General features: G+C 34.6%; 1 protein-coding gene across 5 annotated transcripts in view; it reads left to right on the top strand.

Annotated features, from left to right (window-relative positions):
* The window catches only part of LOC132716676 (F-box and WD repeat domain containing protein 10B-like), a 135082-nt gene that overhangs the window by 100985 nt on the left and 12006 nt on the right, over positions 1 to 22091 (top strand). For all 5 annotated transcript variants that reach the window (XM_060699996.1, XM_060699997.1, XM_060699994.1 and 2 more), the window contains 3 exons: positions 8212 to 8333; positions 8618 to 8766; positions 11005 to 11147. In XM_060699996.1, the coding sequence (XP_060555979.1) occupies positions 8212 to 8333; positions 8618 to 8766; positions 11005 to 11147 (414 nt within the window). The remainder of the gene's footprint in view (positions 1 to 8211; positions 8334 to 8617; positions 8767 to 11004; positions 11148 to 22091) is intronic.

Here is a 22091-nt window from a genome sequence, read left to right as displayed (position 1 = left end):
CAAAATGGTTTCCGCTGATTATCTTGAAAAGTATGTATCACAAAGTCTTCATATTTCACATAGTGATTGGTCATCACTAGTAGATGACCCCTATTGATTTTGGGGTCACTAGGTCAAAGGTCAAGGTCACAGGGGCCTTAAATGTCAAAATGGTTTCCGCTGATTATCTTGAAAAGTATGTATCTCAAAGTCTTTATATTTCACATAGTGATTGATCATCACTAGTAGATGACCCCTATTGATTTTGGGGTCACTAGGTCAAAGGTCAAGATCACAGGGACCTTAAAATGTCAAAATGGTTTCCGCTGATTATCTTGAAAAGTATTTATCACAAAGTCTTCATATTTCACATAGTGATTGGTCATAACTAGTAGATGACCCCTATTGATTTTGGGGTCACTAGGTCAAAGGTCAAGGTCATAGGGGCCTTAAATGTCAAAATGGTTTCCGCTGATTATCTTGAAAAGTGTGTATCACAAAGTCTTCATATTTCACACATTGATTGGTCATAACTACTAGATGTCCCCTATTGATTTTGGGGTCACTAGGTCAAAGGTCAAGGTCACAGGGACCTTAAAATGTCAAAATGATTTCCGCTGATTATCTTGAAAAGTATTCATCACAAAGTCTTGATATTTCGCATAGTGATTGGTCATAACTAGTAGATGACCCCTATTGATTTTGGGGTCACTAGGTCAAAGGTCAAGGTCACAGGGGCCTTGAATGTCAAAATGGTTTCGGCTGATTATCTTGAAAAGTATTCATCACAGAGTCTTCATATTTCACATAGTGATTTGCCATAACTAGTAGATGACCCCTTTTGATTTTGAGGTCAAAGGTCAAGGTCACAGGGGCCTTAAATGTCAAAAGGGTTTCCGCTGATTATCTTGAAAAGTATTCATCACAAAGTCTTCATATTTCACTTAGTTATTGGTCATAAGTAGTAGATGACTCCTATTGATTTAGGGGTCATTAGGTCAAAGGTCAATGTCACATGGGCCTTAAATGTCAAATGGTTTCTGTTGATTTTTCCATAATTGAACACTTCCATGTACCCATTTTTGGCAAGTTTCTGTAATAAAATTACCAATTATGTGAGTCAATGGCTAGAAAGGGGGGTATATGTGTCGTTCGACATTCTTGTTTTCATACTTTATTTTTGTCCAAGCCATTTCTCATAAATTATAAAAGCTATCTACTTGAAACTTCATAGGATGATAGATCTTATTGATAAGAAGTGCAGTGCACAGAAACTGCTGCTCTGCACTTCTTATTTTTTTGAGGTATTGCCCTTTGTTAATTTTCATACTTTATTTTTGTCCAGGCCATTTCTCATAAAGTATAAAAGCTATGGACATGAAACTTCATAGGATGATAGATCTCATTAAGAAAAAGTGCAGTGCACAAGAACCGGTACTCTGCACTTCTTATTTTCGAGTTATTACCCTTTATTAATTTTCATACTTTATTTTTGTCCAGGCCATTTCTCATAAATTATAAAAGCTATGGACTTGAAACTTCATAGGATGATAGATCTTATTGATAAGAGAGCAGTGCACAGAAACTGCTGCTCTGCACTTCTTATTTTTTTTATGCTCCCCGAAAAATTTCGGGGAGCATATAGTCGGCGCCTTGTCCGTCTGTCCGTCCTTCCACACTCACAGGAGAGTAATTATGTGGCTAGAGGGACAATAGGTAACTGTTCTTTCTCTTTGATGTCATTCATTCCGTAATGCTTTTATGTGGCTATTTTCTTTTGTGTGGCTAAAAAGAATAATAGAGAGAACAATAGAGTAGCCACATAATTTCTCTCCTGTTAGAACGTCCGTCCATCCTTCCGTCTGTCCGTCCGTTGTCTTGTCCGGAGCATAACTTGAAAACCCTTGGAGATAATTTGTTGAAACTTCATACAGTGGTAGAGGGTATTGAGGGGCAGTGCAGTGTCAAAGAACCATAACTCTATTTTGCCCAGTTTTTGAATTATCTCCCCTTATAGAAAAATCTTGTCGGGGGCATAACTCACTATAAGAGATATCAACATAAAACTTTGTAGGTGAATAGATCTCAATGGGTAGATTTGCAGTGCATAAGAACAATAACTCTTTTTGTCCTAATTTTGGAGTTATTGCCCTTTGTTTATTTTAACACTTTGAACTTTGTCTGGAACATAACTCTAAAACTATAAGAGATATCAAGATGAAACATTGTAGGTAGATATATCTCATTGGGTAGAGGTGCAGTGCAAAAGAACCATAACTCTGTTAAGCCTCATTTTTGAATTATCTCCCCTTTTAGAAAAATCTTGTCCAGGACATAGCTGTAAAACTATAAGAGATATCAACATGAAACTTTGTAGGTAGATATATCTCAACGGGTAGATGTGCAGTGCACAAGAATCATAACTCTGCCTTGCCTAATTCTGGAGTTATTGCCCTTTGTTTATTTTTACTTTTTGAAATTGTCCGGGACATAACTCGGAAATCATTTGAGATATCATCAAGAAACTTTGTAGGTTGATAGATCACATTGATTAGAAGTGCAGTGCAAAGAACAGTAACTCTGCCTTGCCTAATTTTGGAATTATTGCACTTTGAAATTTTTCCAGGGACATAACTCTGAAACTACAAGAGGTGTACTTTCTGTGTCCAAAACCTATTCGGGGAGCATCACCCGGCTCAAACCGGGCTCTTGTTAGTTATTGCCCTTTGTTAATTTTCATATTTCATTTTTTTCCTGGCCATTTCTCCTAAACTATATTGTTCACAAGGCGACACATCCGACTCGTGGAGTTCTAGTTTTAATACATGTAAAAGGGATATTATGGAATATAATAAACATCACAAAGAAGCTTGAAAATTACTTTGATTTAAATTTGTAATAATAAAACAAATCAAAATAAGATTCCCATAGAAATAATGAAGACATAATGAATAATGCTGCTCAAACGCTTTAAAAGTATCGCGTATTGGTATCGATAAAATACCGTATCCTTTCACAAAGTATCCGTATCATATCGTTTTGTTCTATACAATATCCAACCCTATGCATGTATGTATATATAGTAAAAATTAAAAAAAAAATTCTTCTCCAAAACTTTAAGAGCTAAAGCTAAGTTTTCTTACATGAAACATAATCTAGTAGACCACTACTAAATTTGGTCATATTATAGTCATTGGGTCAAAATTGGCCCTGCCCCAGTGGCCGGGTCATTGATTTGCCTTATATGTATATAGTAAAACCAAAACACATCTTCTTCTTTTATATCTTAGATATTTGGTATGAAACACTGTCTGGTGGACCTCTACAAAATTTGTTCAAATTATAGCCCTTGGGAGAAAATTGACCCTGCCCCCGGAGGTGGGAACATAGATTTTCCTTATATGTAAATAAAATAGTAAATTTCTTCTCTAAAATATTCTTACATGAAACATTATCTAGTAGACCTTTACCAATTTTGTTCAAATTATAGCCCTTGGGTCAAAGTTGGCTTTCAATAATACTTGAAAAATCTTGAAAACTGCAAGGGCTATATACATATTCTCATAGCAACCAGTGACTTTCTATAGCAAACATTGATTTTTCAAAGAAACCAAAAATTTCCATAGCAACCACTGACTTCCATAACAATCACTGCCTTTCTATTGCAACATATGACTTACATAGCAACCAGTGACTCCATAGCACAGGATTTTACGTGACGCAGAATTCTGCTTCCCTATACGCATAAATTTTGACATGTACGCATATAAGTTATCCATTTGTGTCCAAGTGTACGCACAAAAATAATCCTAGACAATAGATATTATTGTTTCTGACCAGACATGATTTTATCTCCTTCTTCTCGAAGCTCACAAAATTCCAGTTAAAATCTAATACAGTGAGCAGAAAATGCTTGCATTTGTTTATTTCCGAAGTTAACATAATTGAAATCTACTGCACATGCTATTGGCAAGTGCCCGCTGCAGAAACTGGTGACGTTTACAGTGCAAGCTACAGTAACTGATGATGTTTACCTTAAAATCTATTTTAGGTAGCTGTTTTTAGCTCACCTGTCACAAAGTGACAGGGTGAGCTTTTGTGATCGCTTTTCGTCCGTCGTCCGTAAACTTTTACTTTAAATGACATCTCCTCACCGCTGAGCCAATTTCATCCAAACTTCACAGGAATGTTCCTTTGGTGGTCACCTTTAAAAATTGTTCAAAGAATAATTTAATTCCATGCAGAACTCTGGTTGCCATGGCAACCGATAGAAAAAAACTTAAAATATCTTCTTTTAAAAAACCCAAAGAGGTAGAGCTTAGATATTTGGCATGAAACATCTTCTAGTAAGTGTCTATAAAGTTTGTTCAAATAAAAGCCCTGGGGTCAAATTGGCCTCGCCCCGGGGGTCATTGTTTTTCCCTATATGCATATAGTAAAAACTTAAAATATCTTCTTTTAAAAAACCCAGAGAGGTAGAGCTTAGATATTTGGCATGTAACATCTTCTAGTAAGCGTTTATCAAGTTTGTTCAAATAAAAATCCTGGGGTCAAAATTGGCCCCGCCCCAGGGGTCATTGTTTTTCCCTATATGCAATTATAGTAAAAACTTAAAAATCTTCTTTTAAAGAACCCAAAGAGCTAGAGCTAAGATATTTAGCATGAAACATCTTCTAATGGGTGTCTACCAAGTTTGTTCAAATAAAAGCCCTGGGGTCAAAATTGGCCCGGCCCCAGGGGGTCAATGATTTTCCCTATATGCATATAGTAAAAACTTATAAAATATTGTTTTAAAGAAATCCAAAGAGCTAAAGCTAAGATATTTCGCATGAAACATCTTCTAATGAGTGTCTATCAAGTTTGTTCAAATAAGAGCCCTGGGGTCAAAATTGGCCCTGCCCCGGGGGTCATTGATTTTATTTATGTGTATAGCAAAAAATTTAAAAATCTTCTTTAAAAAAACCAAATAGCTAGATTTAAGATATTAAGCATGAAACATCTTCCAGTTAGTGTCTTCAAAGTTTGTGCAAATAAAAGCCCTAGGGTCAAAATTGGCCCTGCCCCGGGGGACATTGATTTTCCTTATATGTGTATAGCAAAAACTTAAAAATCTTCTTTGAAAAAAACCAAATAGCTAGAGTTAAGATATTAAGCATGAAACATCTTCTAATGAGTGTCTTCAAAGTTTGTTAAAAAAAAAAAAACCCTTGGGGCAAAACTTAAAAAATCATTTTTGTGTCGCCTCTACGGAGTAGTGGCGACATATTGGGATCACTTCTCCGTCGTCTGTCTGTCCGTCCGTCCGTCACAAAACTTGTCCGGACTACTCCTAATAAACTACTGGTGCAATTTCATCCAAAATTTACAGGAATGATCAGTACCAAGTCTAGTTGTGCATATTGTCAGCATTTTCCGGTTCAATGATTTTTGTCAGAGTTATGGCCCTTTAATAATTTTTAATTTTAAAGTTTGTCCGGACTACTTCTCTTATACCACTAATGCAATTTCTATGAAACTTTACAGGATAGATCTGTAGCTCAAGTCCTTGCGCATATTGCACGGGTTTTCCGGTTGAATGATTTTTGGCCGAGTTATGGCCCTTTGATAAAAAGGTTTCTTTTTCTGTGTGTTGCCAGATACACAAAAGCTTGTCCGGACTACTCCTCATAAACTACTGGTGCAATTTCATCCAAACTTTACAGGAATGATCAGTACCAAGTCTAGTTGTGCATATTGTCAGCATTTTCCGGTTCAATGATTTTTGTCAGAGTTATGGCCCTTTAATCATTTTTATTTTTAAAGTTTGTCCAGACTACTTATCTTATACCACTCATGCAATTTCAATGAAACTTTACAGGATTGATCTGTAGCTCAAGTCCTTGCGCATATTGCACAGGTTTTCCGGTTGAATGATTTTTGGCCGAGTTATGGCCCTTTGATAAAAAGGTTTCTTTTTCTGTGTGTTGCCAGATACGCAAAAGCTTGTCCGGACTACTCCTCATAAACTACTGGTGCAATTTTATCCAAACTTTACAGGAATGATCAGTACCAAGTCTAGTTGTGCACTGTCCGTCTGTCTGTCCCTCTGTCACAAAATTTGTCCCAACATGAAATTGGCCATCATGAGGCGACACATGTGATTACTGATCGCTCTTGTTTAAAAAACTCAACCTAGATGTTTAGCATGAAACATCTTGTAATGGGTATCTACCAAGTTTGTTCAAATAAAAGCCCTGGTGTTTAAACTGGCCCCACTCTGGGGGCCTATATACAGGTGAGCGACTTCAGGGCCATCATGGCCCTCTTGTTGGTTTTTCTGTGGCTATATTTAGATGGACTATTTATAACAGGCAATTACTATTGGTTAGCGTATCCAATGTCAATCTACCGTTCGGCGAATGTATTTTGTACAGGAACGGCGATAATAAAAAAGGCAGTGTTTTATTGCAAACTTATTTTCATAGTGTTATAGAAATTAAGTCACTGGGTATGTAATTATCAGTGGTGTTATAAATATAATGGTTTCGGCGAACTTAACTTATGAGGAGGTGCAAAAGCGGTTTCGTTGGCCTTGTGTTATATGATATTTTTTAAAAACGCAACATATTTAGCTGACTGGTCTGTAAAGACATCTATTGTGAGCTTAAATATTTACAAAATTTTAATAGATCAGTACAATTTTCAGTCTGTTGGTGTAATCACCTTATCAATAACAAAATATGCTACTAAAACTTGACATTCCAGCCACTCAAAGACTAAGCCTTGGAAATAGCACATGATATTATTGTAAAGGGGCTATAATAAAAACCTAGTGATAACAGATATTGAAATCATATACTACTTATGAAAACAGTACAATATACATGCATATTTCTTACAGGGTAAATAAATGATTTTAAGCAAAATTGAGTGGTCATCATAATAATAATAATAATAATAATAACTTTATTTACCGAAGGTAACACATTAAGTCATATACAGGTTGCAACATCTTATTTACAATGCGGCCTTCTAAAATAAAAACACACACACAAAAGAACACATATCAATCAAAGAAAATATAACATGTAAAAGAAATGATTAAATGGTTATCACAATTTTAACATATATTAACACATATACTGAACATTCATACAATTCATTTTATTTATCATTAAACATAATACTTTCATCAGTGCATCATTTTAATGTAAAATTAACTTACAAAATTAACACAGTCAAAAAAAACAACTTGAAACTAAGACAGACACCCATTATTAGAAAACATAATAATAATAAAAAAAAAACACATGTATGAATATAAAGAGCGTATCTTGCATATATAATACATACGGACCGTGCTAAAGTTGATTAAATAAGTATTTCTTAAAACTATTCTTAAATATTGACAATTTTGTTTTTCTTCTTATAGTCAGTGGTATGGAATTCCAAATAACCATGGCATTAAATTGAAATGTGTCATTAAAATAATTAGTATGTGGTTTGTAAGACGAAATTAAATTTCCGTGAGATATCGATCTTAGATTATACTTTTGATTATTAGATATGGTAAGTAAGTCTCGGATATATTGAGGGGACATATTATTCAGTGCTTTATATACTTGGACACCGGTGTGAAAAATACATCAGTCTTTTCTTGAAAGGCAATATTTTTAATCTTTTGTATAAATTTTCTGATTGGTTTCTCATTGGAAGGTCTAGATTAATTTTGCAAATTCGTGTTTGTATTTTGTATACATGTATTTGGCATATATCATATGTAATATCTATTTCCGTTTATTGTTTACAATATTATTAATTCCTTGTCATGAAGAGTATTTATATTCAGGTGAGCGATATGATAGGGCCATAATGGCCCTCTTGTTTTCTGATCAAAGTCTGCACTGTTGGCTATTTAGTCAGAACATATCTTGAAATATTCCCTAAAAGAATGGTTTTGTCCAGATTGAAAGATGGAAAAGTCCATATAAGATAGTTAGTGTGGTAAGAGTAAATATGAAACTACTAAAATAAAAGAGGTTACAGTTAAGCCTTTGGTAAGACATACAGGCAGATATAAAGGCAAGGATTGGCATTGTTGAAGCTTCATTATGATATTACAACAAATTTTCAATTTATAAGGCATAAAAATTGGCAAACGTGATTGCAAATGTGAAATTAAAAAAATATGTAAAGGTAATATTACATTGAAAGCAACCCATGTTATGTGATGAAAGTGTTCTTTCCTATTAGGATGTGGAGTGTACATACAGGGCATTGTTTGAAGATTTTCCGTGGACACAGAGATACTGTTCTAACTATAAGAACACTTGGTGATCTACTCATTTCTGGCTCCAAGGATAAATCTTGTAAAGGTAATCTTTCTATTATTGAAACAGTAATTAGTGACTCTCCAGCTATAAATTTTCAATTTGTAATAAAAATGTACTATTGTATGTTATTGTAAAATGTTCTCTTCTAATTTTTATATATCTTTAAAAAATATATTACATGTACATAAAAATGTTTTCATTGTGTGTCATTTATCTTCAATGTTATATTTTGTTTTCCTATTAATCATTGATTCCCATTAAAAAGATAGAAATATTTAGATGGGATAGTAGAATAGGTTACTAATATAATGTGGGTTTTTTTACAGTCTGGGACATGCAGACAGGAAAATGTCAAAGGTCATATCGTCATAGGTATCCTGTAACAGCTGTTGCCATGTCAAAAGAAACAGTAATTTCTGGCTGTGAAAGTGGAAAAGTAAAAGTGTGGGAACTGAGATCTGGCAACTTAATAAAGGTATTGCTTTAAGATAATAAACAATTTTAACCGAGTAGAAATTAAACATTATTTTGATTATTTATTTTCAAAATATTAAAGTTAAGTAGTCAGTAGTTTCCTATCAGACTGCTGAAATGCTATTCTATCAAATGATATAGAAAACAACACACACACAAAAAAAGCACACACACAAAAAGCAGTTGTGCAATTTATTTTAGATTTTTTTAGCTCGACTATTCGAAGAATATGAGAGCTATTGTAGTCGCCCCGGCGTCTGCGTTGGTTAAAGTTTTTTGTAAAGTCAAATATCTCAATTATTGCTTGAGATATTCAATTGAAACTTACAATACTTATTTATAGTAACAAGGTACATCAGATTGACAAGTTGGATAACTCTACCTACAATATTGACAGAATTATGCCCCTTTTTAACTTAGAAATTTTGGTTAAAGTTTTTTGTTAAGTCAAATATCTCAATTATTGCTTGAGATATTCAATAGAAACTTACAATACTTATTTATAGTAACAAGGTACATCAGATTGACAAGTTGGATAACACTGCCTACAATATTGACAGAATTATGCCCCTTTGAAACTTAGAAATTTTGGTTAAAGTTTTTTTGTAAAGTCAAATATCTCAATTATTGCTTGAGATATTCAATTGAAATTTACAATACTTTTTTAGCTCGACTATTCGATAAGAATAAGTAGAGCTATTGTAGTCACCCGAGCGTCGGCGTCGGGGTAACCACTTGTGTTAAAGTTTTTGTAATAGTTCAAATATTTTCAAAGTCCATTGACATATGGCTTTGAAACTTTGCACACTTGTTCACCATCATGACCCCAACCTGTAGACAGGAGGAGGGAACTGTATCAAGCATTTTGACAGAATTATGCCCCTTTTTCGACTTAGAATTTACGTTAAAGTTTTTGTAATAGTTCAAATATTTTCAAAGTCCATTGACATATGGCTTTGAAACTTTGCACACTTGTTCACCATCATGACCCCAACCTGTAGACAGGAGGAGGTAACTGTATCAAGCATTTTTTTTTTTACTATCAAGCACTAAGAATAGTCGAGCGTTGCTGTCCTACCGAGAGCTCTTGTTTATAGTAACAATGTACATCATTTTGCAAAATTGCAAAACTCTGTCTGCAATATTTGCAGAATTATTTGCCCCTTTGAAACTTAGAAATTTTGGTTAAAGGTTAAAGGTCTTCAAAGATATTTACTTGATACTTTACACATGTACTTAGGGTCATAATTTGAGGGTCATAATTGTATGTCACTGACCAAGTTCCATAACTCTATCTTGCATTAAGGCTGATTCATATCCCCTTTTCTACTTAGTCTCTTGGTTAATGTTTACATGCAAGTTTTACATATCTCAATAACTATTAAAGATATTTATTTAAAACTTCACATATGCAATTAGGGTCAGAAGTGTAGGTCACTGACAAAGATCCATAATTCTATCTTGCATTTAGGCTGATTTTTCTTCCCTTTTTCAACTTAGAAATTCATGGTAAAGTTTTGCTTGTAAGCTGTTATCTCCATAACTACTGAAGGGTTTGTGCCTTTTTTGGGACAATTTTATGCATTCATAATAATAAAGCAGTGATTTACTTGATAAAACATCTTAATACCTTTTCTGTAAATTTTATGTATTCATAGGTAATTAGTATTATTAAGTATTATCAATAAAACACCCTTGTGACATTACCTTCCAAATAGTCAAGCCAATACTGTATAATTAGACTCTCTCTAAGGCCTATAACATGAAGTTATAGAAAAAATTAGCCCTTTTGTGAACTTAGAAAATTTAACATTATCAAGGCTCTTTAACTATCAAGCACTTAGAATAGTCGAGCGTGCTGTCCTACCGACAGCTCTTGTTAAGTTGTGTATTTTCAAATAAATATTCTATTTATGTTAACCATAAGCATGATGTATTGTGAATCGTGCATTTATTTACAGAACTTATTTGAAAGCACAAAAATAAAATGCTTGCAGATGTATCTGGATATCTCGTTTGTCAAACATATCAAATATCATTGATAAGCTACAAATATTGAATACAGGTATTGATTTAGACAAGATATATAGATAAATTGTGTACATTATATTTGACAGGTATATGAAACCTTTATAATAAAGTAAATAATTCATCATCAATCAGCAAATATACAGTTAAAAAAACATTAATGTGTATGTTTATTATGATGCTAGATTATGATGTTTGCATATATTTACAGGTATTGAACGGACATCACGAGGGTGTGACAGCCATTCAGTTTGATCGTTGGCATATTGTGACTGCAGGCAGGGATGGTTACGCCCTTGTCTGGAGTGCCATTGGTGATCATAATAGATGTCTCTCCGCTCTTAGACATCCAAAGTAAGAGTTGTAAAGGGGCCGTTTTTACTTTGACAAGTTACTAACTTGTTTTTTTTACTAGCAAAATGTGACTTCAGTCCCTCCTTTTACTAATAGGCCATTCATTCTTAAAATCTCTAAGAAAAAAAATACATAGATTTGATTTCAAATTAAACACGAATGTTTATGGCTTAACGTTGGCATTAGACAAAAAATGAGAAAAAAATTTCTTCTATGTATATATAGTGTATTAAGCGATCAGATGTATTAAGGATGTTTTCGGGATTTTATCATATAGACATATAGGCAAAATGAAAACTGTTCAATAGAATTTCTTTAAACTTGGCATGTTGTTAGAATATGATAACAGAAACATTTTAAGTGAACAAAAATTTGGGGTCACCATTCTCGTTTTTGAGTTATCTGCCCCTGAATCAGAATTTTCTACTTATTGAGGTCATTTCACATACTTTAATGAAATCTCGTTTTTACTTATGGATTATGTTTTTAGTCCCCTACCGGTTTAACCGGAGGGGACTTTAGGTTTACCCTCCGTCCGTCTGTCTGTCAGTCCGTCCGTCCACAAATCTGGATCCCGCGATAACGCAAAAAGTACTGAAAATATTTTTATGAAACTTGATATTTGGATAGATGGCAGTATGGAGATTATGCACATCTTTTTTTTTTCTTTTATTCCTATGTTGAAAATTCTGGTTGCTATGGCAACAAATAGTCTGAAAATATGGCAAATTTAACACATAAACTGGATCCAGTGATAACTCAAAAAGTACTGAAAATATTTTTATGAAACTTCAAATATGGGTAGATGGCAGTCTGGAAATTATGCACATCTTTGTCTTTTCTTCCTATGTTGAAAATTCTGGTTGCTATGGCAACAACTAATCTGAAAATATGGCAAATTTAACACATAAACTGGATGCAGTGATAACTCAAAAAGTACTGAAAATATTTTTTTGAAACTTCAAATATGGGTAGATGGCAGTCTGGAGATTATGCACATCTTTTTCTTTTCTTCCTATGTTGAAAAATCTGGTTGCTATGGCAACAACTAGCCTGAATTTCAAGATTTCTGATTCAAATTTTTCAGCTTTTTCACTATAAGTTCTTTATTTCTTATGGTGTTTACTTCAAACTTTAGATATAAGTTTCTGTTCATCAACCACATCATATGTGACAAGGTTTACAACTCTAGCACAAAAATTATCAGTATTACCTCCCTTGAACTTACAATTTTTATGAAAAAAATGTTGTCTTTTTTAAATAACTTCTTTATTTCCTAATGTATCTACTTCAAACTTCATATATATGTTTCTTATTATCACTTAACATTTTTGAGAAGGTTAAATACTCTAGCAAGACTATTTCCAGAATTATGTCCCCCTTGAACTTAGATTTTTTTCGAGAAATTGGTATTTTTCACTCCAACTTCTTCATTCCTTATAGGATTTACTTTAAAATCCCACATTGTAATAATATGACAAGGTTGTATAAACATAATTTCCTTACTAGGCAGGGAAACTTAACACATTACTGTGATATAGACAAACTTAGAACTCAAAAGATTTAAGTTCATTCATGTCATTCATTCACTTGGTAAAATTGAATGGCCAATGGCCCATCAGAATGTTGCTGGGGTTCTAACCGGTAGGGGACTTATGGATTGCTTGCAATACTATGATAATTGCTTGTTCTTTTTATTGTTGAGGACAATACATAATAACATGCAATTCCTTAAACAGTTTCTGTTATTGTTTTTTTTTTCAATAAAATAAAGCTACTTTAAATTCTTAAAATATCCACCATTTTTTAATAAAAAATGCACAGGTTAAAAGAAGAAGTAAAAAAGAACTATCCACTCTAAATTCAAGGGGCAGATAACTCGAAAATGAGAACGGTGACCCCAATTTTTTTTCCGTTTAGAATGTTTCTGTTATCATATTCTAACAGCATGCCAAGTTTAAAGAAATTCTATTGAACAGTTTTAATTTTGCCTATATGTCTATATGAAAACTCCCGAAAACGTCCTTAAGCGAATTTTGTCTTATGTGATCACTGTAAATTCCCCCTAATCATCTTCTCTCTTTATCTTTAATGTATTAACAACTTTTGCCCAATGCAACCAGCGACCGCTAATTAGTCAGCTGTTATTGATATTTAGACTGCATTGAATTGACCTTGAACTTGATTAGCATTTAATACAACAAGTAAATCAAGAGAAGGAGAGAACACACGTCAAACACATCAGGATGGTTTGTAACTGGTTTATTCTAGGATCTACCCGTTTCGGTCTTTCATGACCTTCAACAGGATATATTTCAATGATACATGATTACTGAAGTGTTAAAAAATCGGCTACAAAATGTGACCTATGTTACTAGACATATAAGTTATTGTCCATTTAAAATCTTTCAAATATAATGGTTAACCACAGATCATGTCTATGTCAATGACCATTTTAGGGCACAGTGGAGTGTTTATATTCACCTTAAATAATTGTTTTGGATAAATGTAGTATTAACTTCTAAATCTAAGGTTGATTATAGATACTGAAGAGAAATTATAGTTGGTTTCAGTATTCTTAATTTTTTGTGAGTAAATATGAAGATGTTGGGTGAAATTTATTTCTGTAGTTGTTTCCAGTTTGTATAATTTTGTAACAAATGTTATAAGTCTTAAAATCTGGTGTGGTATTTAGCTCCTGGTTCTTTCAATCTAAAATTATAATGAGTTTTGAAGATTTATAGTTAATTCAAAATATCGTTAATCTAACTAATTAGTTGTTTATCTTTTGAGAAATTGGTCAGGTATTGTAACATGTTGTTTCCAGGGTCAATTTTAATAATGTTAACTATTTAGGGCCATGTTCGAGAAATAAAATTCCTCTCGAAAATGTGGCAAAGTAATTTTCAATTTTCTGCACAGTTTTTGTTGATATAAAGAATTTTTAATCTTCTATGTTATCTTACTGGAGTTTTGTTGTTCTGGGCTTTTTTTCTTGTTATTTAGGTCTTTTTCGACACCCTTCTGGCAACCCCCTGATCACTTTTTAGCTCACCTGAGCTTGCTCAGGGTGAGCTTTTAGGATCGGTGAATGTCCGTCGTCCGTCCGGCCGTCCACAATTGCTTTGCCTCAATCATTATCAAACTTGGTCAGGATGCTTATCTAGTTGAAAGCTCGGATGAGTTCGAACATGGGTCATCTCGGATGAAAAACTAGGTCACAAGAGCTAAAAATAGAAAAACCTTGTGAACACTCTAGAGGTCACATTTTTGACCCAATCATCATCAAACTTGGTCAGGATGTTTGTCTAGGTGATAGCTTGGATGAGTTCGAACATGGGTCATCTCGGATGAAAAAGTAGGTCACAGGAGCTATAAATAGAAAAACCTTGTGAACACTCTAGTGGTCACATTTTTGAACCAATCATCATCAAACTTGGTCAGAATGCTTGTCTAGTCAATTGCTTGGATGAGTTCGAACATGGGTCATCTCTGATGAAAAACTAGGTCACAGGAGCTAAAAATAGAAAAACCTTGTGAACACTCTAGTGGTCACATTTTTGACCCAATCATCATCAAACTTTGTCAGGATGCTTGTTTAGATAATAGCTCGGATGAGTTCAATTATGGGTCATCTCGGATGAAAAACTAGGTCACCGGAGCTATAAATAGAAAAACCTTGTGAACACTCTAGTGGTCACATTTTTGCATCAATCATCATCAAACTTGGTCAGGATGCTTATCTAGTTGATAGCTTGGATGAGTTCGAAAATGGGTCATCTCGGATGAAAAAGTAGGTCACCAGAGCTAAAAATAGAAAAACCTTGTTAACACTTTAGCGGTCACATTTTTGCATCAATCATCATCAAACTTGATCAAGATGCTTGTCTAGGTGATAGCTCGGATGAGTTCGAACATGGGTCATCTCGGATGAAAAACTAGGTCACAGGAGCTAAAAATAGAAAAACCTTGTTAACACTCTAGTGGTCACAATTTTGACTCAATTGTCATCAAACTTGGTCAGGAAACTTGTCTAGGTCATTGCTGGGAATAAATCGAACATGGGACATCTCGGATGAAAAACTAGGTCACAGGAGCTAAAAATAGAAAAATCTTGTTAACACTCTAGTGGCTACTGTTGTGATCCAAATATTCTGTTAATTGGTCTGAAAGTTTGTTTTGATGATTTCTAAGTCAAGATCGAACATGGGTCATCTTGGATGAAAAACTAGGTCACACCGCCCAAATATGGAAAAACCTTGTTAACATTCTAGTGGTCACATTTTCGACTCAATTATCATCAAACTTGGTCAGGATGCTTGTCTAGGTAATTGCTTGGATGAGTTCGAAATCACATGTGAAACTAGGTCACCGAAGCTAAAAATAGAAAAATCTTGTTAACACTCTAGTTGCTACTGTTTTGATCCAAGTATCCTGGAAATTGGTCTGAAAGTTTGTTTTGATGATTTCTAGGTCAAGTTTGAATATGTATCACCTGGGTAAAAAACTAGGTCGCACTGCTCAAATATGGATAATCCTTGTTAACACTGTAGTGGTCACATTTTTGACTCACCTGTCATGAGACTTGGTCAGAATGCTTGTCTAGGTAATTGTTTGGATGAGTTTGATAATTCAGGTGAGCGATCTAGGGCCATCATGGCCCTCTTGTTTTATCAACGTTTCTCAAACGAAAACATTTTGGGGCCCAAACAGGACATTTTTTCACTATTTCAGGCCTTAAAAGGGGTGGGGGGTTGGAAGTTTGTTGTTTCGCGTATATATGAGGTAAAGGGTTAGGCAACCATTTTTGGTGTTTCCCTTGCACGGTCACTTAACAAATGTTTGATTGTATTATTTGCATTTTGTTCATTTTCAATTCTTTGCATTCTGATAGCTTACGTACAATGTTTTGTTATGCTCCCCGAAAAATTCGGGGAAGCATATAGTCGCCGCCTTGTCCGTCCGTCCATTTCTTGTCCGGGACACAACTTTGAACAACAAGAGGTATCAACATGAAACTTTGTAGGTAGATAGATCTCATTGAGAAGGTGTGCAGTGCACAAGAACCGTAACTCTGCCTTGCCTAATTTTTGAATTATTCCCCTTTGTTTATTTTACACTTTGAACTTTGTCCGGGACATAACTCTAAAAGTATAAGAGGTATCAACATGAAACTTTGTAGGTAGATAGATCTCATTGAGTAGGTGTGCAGTGCACAAGAACCGTAACTCTGCCTTGCCTAATTTTTGAATTATCCCCCTTTGTTTATTTTACACTTTGAACTTTGTCCGGGACATAACTCTTAAAGTATAAGAGGTATCAACATGAAACTTTGTAGGTATATAGATCTCATTGAGTAGGTTTGCAGTGCACAAGAACCGTAACTCTGCTTTGCCTAATTTTTGAATTATCCCCCTTTGTTTATTTTACACTTTGAACTTTGTCCGGGACATAACTCTAAAAGTATAAGAGTTATCAACATGAAACTTTGTAGGTAGATAGATCTCAATGAGTAGGTGTGCAGTGCACAAAAACTATAACTCTGCCTTCCCTAATTTTTTAATTATCCCCCTTTGTTTATTTTACACTTTGAACTTTGTCAGGGACATAGCTTTAAAACTATAAGAGGTATCAACATGAAACTTTGTAGGTAGATAGATCTCATTGAGAAGGTGTGCAGTGCACAAGAACAGTAACTCTGCCTTGCCTAATTTTTGAATTATTCCCCTTTGTTTATTTTACACTTTGAACTTTGTCCGGGACATAACTCTAAAAGTATAAGAGGTATCAACATGAAACTTTGTAGGTAGATAGATCTCATTGAGTAGGTGTGCAGTGCACAAGAACCGTAACTCTGCCTTGCCTAATTTTTGAATTATCCCCCTTTGTTTATTTTACACTTTGAACTTTGTCCGGGACATAACTCTTAAAGTATAAGAGGTATCAACATGAAACTGTGTAGGTAGGTAGATCTCATTGAGTAGGTTTGCAGAACACAAGACTGTAACACTGTCTTGCCTTCTTTTGGAGTTATTGTCCTTTGTTCATTTTGACACTTTGAACTTTGTCCGGGACATAACTCTAAAATTATAAGAGATATCAACATGAAACTTTGTAGATAGATAGGTCTCATTGGGTAGAAGTGCAGTGCTAAAGAATCATTACTCTGCCTTGCCTTATTTTGAAGTTATTGCCCTTTGTTTATTTTTACTTTTTGACTTTTGTCCGGGACATAACTCTAAAACTATTAGATATATCAACATGAAACTGTGTAGGTAGCTAGATATCATTGGATAGAACTGCAATGCTTAAAGAACCTAAACAAAGCCTTGTCTAACTTTGGAGTTATTGCCCTTTGTTCATTTTTATGCCACTGCAGCATCTGCAATGCGGTGGCATATAGCGATTCACCTGTTTGTTTGTTTGTGCGTGCGTGCATGCGTGTGTGTGTGTTCTATAGATTAAATAGTGAATTTAAAAATCTTCTTGTGAAAAATCACTAGTCCAATTTCAACTAAACTTTGCAGGATTGATCCTTAGGTGAAGGGCTTCCAAAGTTGTTCAAAGAATTTCATTCCATGCAGAAATCTGGTTGCCATGGCAACCAAAAGGAAAATTTTATAAGAATAAATTTAAAAAATCTTCTTGTAAAGACCCAAATAGCCTAAGGCTTAGATATTTTGCATAAGGCATTGTCTGGTAGACCCTTACCAAGATTGTACAAATCATAGCCCTGGGGGTCAAAATCGGCCCTGCCCCGGGGGTCATTGATTTTCACTATATGTACATATAGTAAAAACTTAAAAAACCTTCTTGTAAAGACCCAAAAGGCCTAGAGCTTAGATATTTTGCGTAAGGCATTGTCTAGTAGACCCCTACCAAGATTGTTCAAATCATAGCCCTGGGGTCAAAATCGGCCCCGTCCCAGGGTCATTGGTTTTCCTTATATGTATTTAGTAAAAACTTAAAGTAAAAACTTTAAAAAAAATTCTTCTAGCAATTGACAAATGCTAGAGGTTAGATATTTTGCATGAAACATTGTGTAAATAACCTCTAGCAAGATTGTTCAAATTATAGCCCTGGGGTCCAAATTGCCCCTGCCCCGGGGTCATTGATATTCAATATATACATATAGAAAAAAATCTTATTGTCTAAAGGTTCAAGGCTTAGAGCTTTAATATTTGTTAAATGATATCATCTAAAGTTGTTCAAATTCCTTATACATGTATGTATATAGTAAAAACTTAAAAAATCATCTCCTCTAAATTTACAAAGGCTAGAGTTAAGATATTTTGCATGAAACATAAATGTGTAGTGAACCTCTAGCAAGATTGTACAAATTATAGCCCTGGGGTCAAAATTGGCCCACACCCAGGGGTCATTGATTTTCACTATGTACATATAGTAAAAAATTAAAAAATCTTCTTGTCTGAAGGTACAAGGCTTAGAGCTTTGATATTTGGTATAAAATATCATCTATGGGTCCTCTACTAATGTTGTTTTAATTATGCCCCTAGTGTTAAAATTGCCCTGCCCCAGAGGCGATAGTTTTCCTTATAAAGTAAAAACTTGAAAAATCTTCTCCTGAATTGACAAAGGCTAGAGGTTAAATATATGGCATGAGACTTTGCGAAATGAACCTCTACCAAGATTGTTCAAATTATAGCCCTGGAGTCAAAACTGGTTCCGCCCTGGGGGGGTCATTGATTTTCATTATGTACATATGGTAAAAAAATAAAAAATATTGTCTGAAGGTACAAGGCATAGACCTTTGATGTTTGCTATATAATATCATCTATAGGTCCTCTACCAAATTTGTTCAAATTTTTTCCCTGGTGTCAAAATTGGTCCTGCCCGGGGGCAGTGCTTTTCATTATGTACACATAGTAAAACAGAAAATAAAACAAATGTTTTCTGAATGGGAGAAATCTACAGCTTAGATATTTGACTTGAAATGTTGTTTGGTGGACCTGTAGCAAGATTGTTTTGAATTAAACGCTTGCCCTGGTCAAAATTTTGCCTTGCCCAAAAGGACAGTGAACTACTTTCTTGTCCTTTGATGTACAGCAATGAAATTTTGACCAAGTGCACAGTTTTAGTTGTAAAATTGAACTTTGATATCAGGTGACCTAGATTTTGATGATGTGACCTACTTTCTTGTCCTTTGATGTACAGCTATGAAATTTGAACCATGTGCACAGATTAAGATGTAAAGTGAACTTTGATATCAGCTGACCTAGATTTTGACAAAGTGTCTTACTGTTTTTAGCTCACCTTGCACAAAGTGCAGGTGAGCTTTTAGGATGGCCAACCAAATGGCGTCCGTCGTCAGTCGTCCGTCCACATTTTAAATATTCTAAGGACATCTTCTATGATACCGCAAGGCCAATGTTAATGAAACTTGGCAGGAATACTCTTTGTATGAAGCTCTATCAAGATTGTTCAAAGAATTCCATTTCATGCAGAACTCTGGTTGCCATGGCAACCGAAAGAAAAATCTTTAAATATCTTCTTTTAAAGAACCGTAAGAGCTAGAGCTTAGATATTTGGCATGAAACATCTTCTAATGAGTGTCTACCAAGTTTGTTCAAATAAAAGCCCTAGGGTCAAAATTGGCCCCGCCCCAGGGGGGTCATTGATTTTCCCTATATGCATATAGTAAAAACTTAAAAAATCTTCTTTTAAAGAACCCAAAGAGCTAGAGCTAAGATATTTGGCATGAAACATCTTCTAGTGAGTGTCTACCAAGTTTGTTCAAATAAAAGCCCTGGGGTCAAAATTGGCCCCGCCCCAGGGGGTCATTGATTTTCCCTATATGCATAATTAGTAAAAACTTAAAAAATCTTCTTTTAAAGAACTGTAAAAGCTAGAGCTTAGATATTTGGCATGAAACATCTTCTAGTGAATGTCTACCAAGTTTGTTCAAATAAAAGCCCTGGGGTCAAAATTGGCCCCGCCCCAGGGGGTCATTGATTTTCCCTATATGCATATAGTAAAAACTTAAAAAATCTTCTTTTAAAGAACCCAAAGAGCTAGAGCTAAGATATTTAGCATGAAACATCTTCTAATGAGTGTCTACCAAGTTTGTTCAAATAAAAGCCCTGAGGTCAAAATTGGCCCTGCCCCAGGGGGTCATAGATTTTCCCTATATGCATATAGTAAAAACTTAAAAAATCTTCTTTTAAAGAACCGTAAGAGCTAGAGCTTAGATATTTGGCATGAAACATCATCTAGTGAATGTCTACCAAGTTTGTTCAAATAAAAGCCCTGGGGTCAAAATTGGCCCCGTCACAGGGGGTCATAGATTTTCCCTATATGCATATAGTAAAAACTTAAAAAATCTTCTTTTAAAGAACCCAAAGAGCTAGAGCTAAGATATTTAGCATGAAACATCTTCTAATGAGTGTCTACCAAGTTTGTTCAAATAAAAGCCCTGGGGTCAAAATTGGCCCCGCCCCAGGGGGTCATTGATTTTCCCTATATGCATATAGTAAAAACTTAAAAAATCTTCTTTTAAAGAACTCAAAGAGCTAGAGCTAAGATATTTAGCATGAAACATGTTCTAATGGGTGTCTACCAAGTATGTTCAAATAAAAGCCCTGGGGTCAAAACTGGCCCCGCCCCGGGGGTCATTGATTTTCCTTATATGTGTATAGCAAAAACTTAAAAATCTTCTTTGAAAAATCCTAAATAGCTTGAGTTTAGATATTATACATGAAACATTTTTAAGTAAATATCTACAAAGTTTGTTCAAATAAAAGCCCGGGGGTCAAAATTGGCCCTGCCCTAGGGGCGTCATTGTTTTTAACTATATGTGTATAGTAAAAACTTAAAAAATCTTCTTTTAAAAAACCCAATGAGCTAGAACTTAGATGTTTAGCATGAAACATCTTCTTATGGGTGTCTACCAAGTCTGTTCAAATAAACAAATAAAAGCCCTGGGGTAAAAATTGGCCCGGGGGGGGGGGGGGGGGGGCTATATACAGGTGAGCGACCTCAGGGCCATCATGGCCCTCTTGTTTCCTTTGATGTAGTCATGAAATTTAGGCTGTGTGAAATATGACCTTTACCACCAAATTCACTAGACTCAAGTGCATTGATATATTCCTACTCTGATCTTTTATTGGATTAACAATAGATTTAACCACTAATCTGATAATAAGAATTAGATAGATCAGGAATCTATGCATTATGACAATCTTCAATTGCATAGAAACAAAAAAAATCTGTTCCTACACTACTATTTAGTGTTGTATTAATGCGGTGGCATAGCATTTTTCTCAAATGCGATCTTGTTACACTTTGAATTTTACCCGGGACATAACTCTGAAACTATAAGAGATATCATCAGGAAACTTTATAGATAGATAGATCTCATTGAATAGAAGTGCAGTGCAAAAAAAACATAACTCTGCCTTGCCTTATTTTGAAGTAATTGCCCTTTGTTTATTTTTACTTTTTGACTTTTGTCCTGGACAATACTTTAAAACTATAAGAGATATCAACATGAAACTTTGTAGGTAGCTAGATATAATTGGATAGAATTGCAATGCTTAAAGAACCTAAACAAAGCCTGGTCTAATTTTTGAGTTATTGCCTTTTGTTCATTTTTACACTTTGACTTTTACGCGGGACATAATTCTGATATCATCAGGAAACTTTATAGATAGATAGATCTCATTGAATAGAAGTGCAGTGCAAAAAAACATAACTCTGTTTTGCCTAATTTTGGAGTTTTTGCCCTTTGTTCATTTTTTAATACTTTCCTGTGTCCAGAACCTTCTCGGGGAGCATCACCCGGTTCAACCGGTTCTTGTTTTAAAGTTTTTACTATAAGTTTTTACTATATACATACAGTAAACTTTACATATAGCGAACACGGTTATAGCGAACTTCCGGTTATAAGGAACAAAATATTTTGGCCCGAATATCACCCTTCTTTAT

The sequence above is a fragment of the Ruditapes philippinarum genome, unplaced genomic scaffold (assembly GCF_026571515.1).
Source record: "Ruditapes philippinarum isolate M1 unplaced genomic scaffold, ASM2657151v2 ctg946_1_1_1_1, whole genome shotgun sequence".
NCBI classification, from domain to species: domain Eukaryota; kingdom Metazoa; phylum Mollusca; class Bivalvia; order Venerida; family Veneridae; genus Ruditapes; species Ruditapes philippinarum.
The sequence above is the reverse complement of the archived record's forward strand: the minus strand, read 5'-3'. Positions and strand labels throughout refer to the sequence as shown.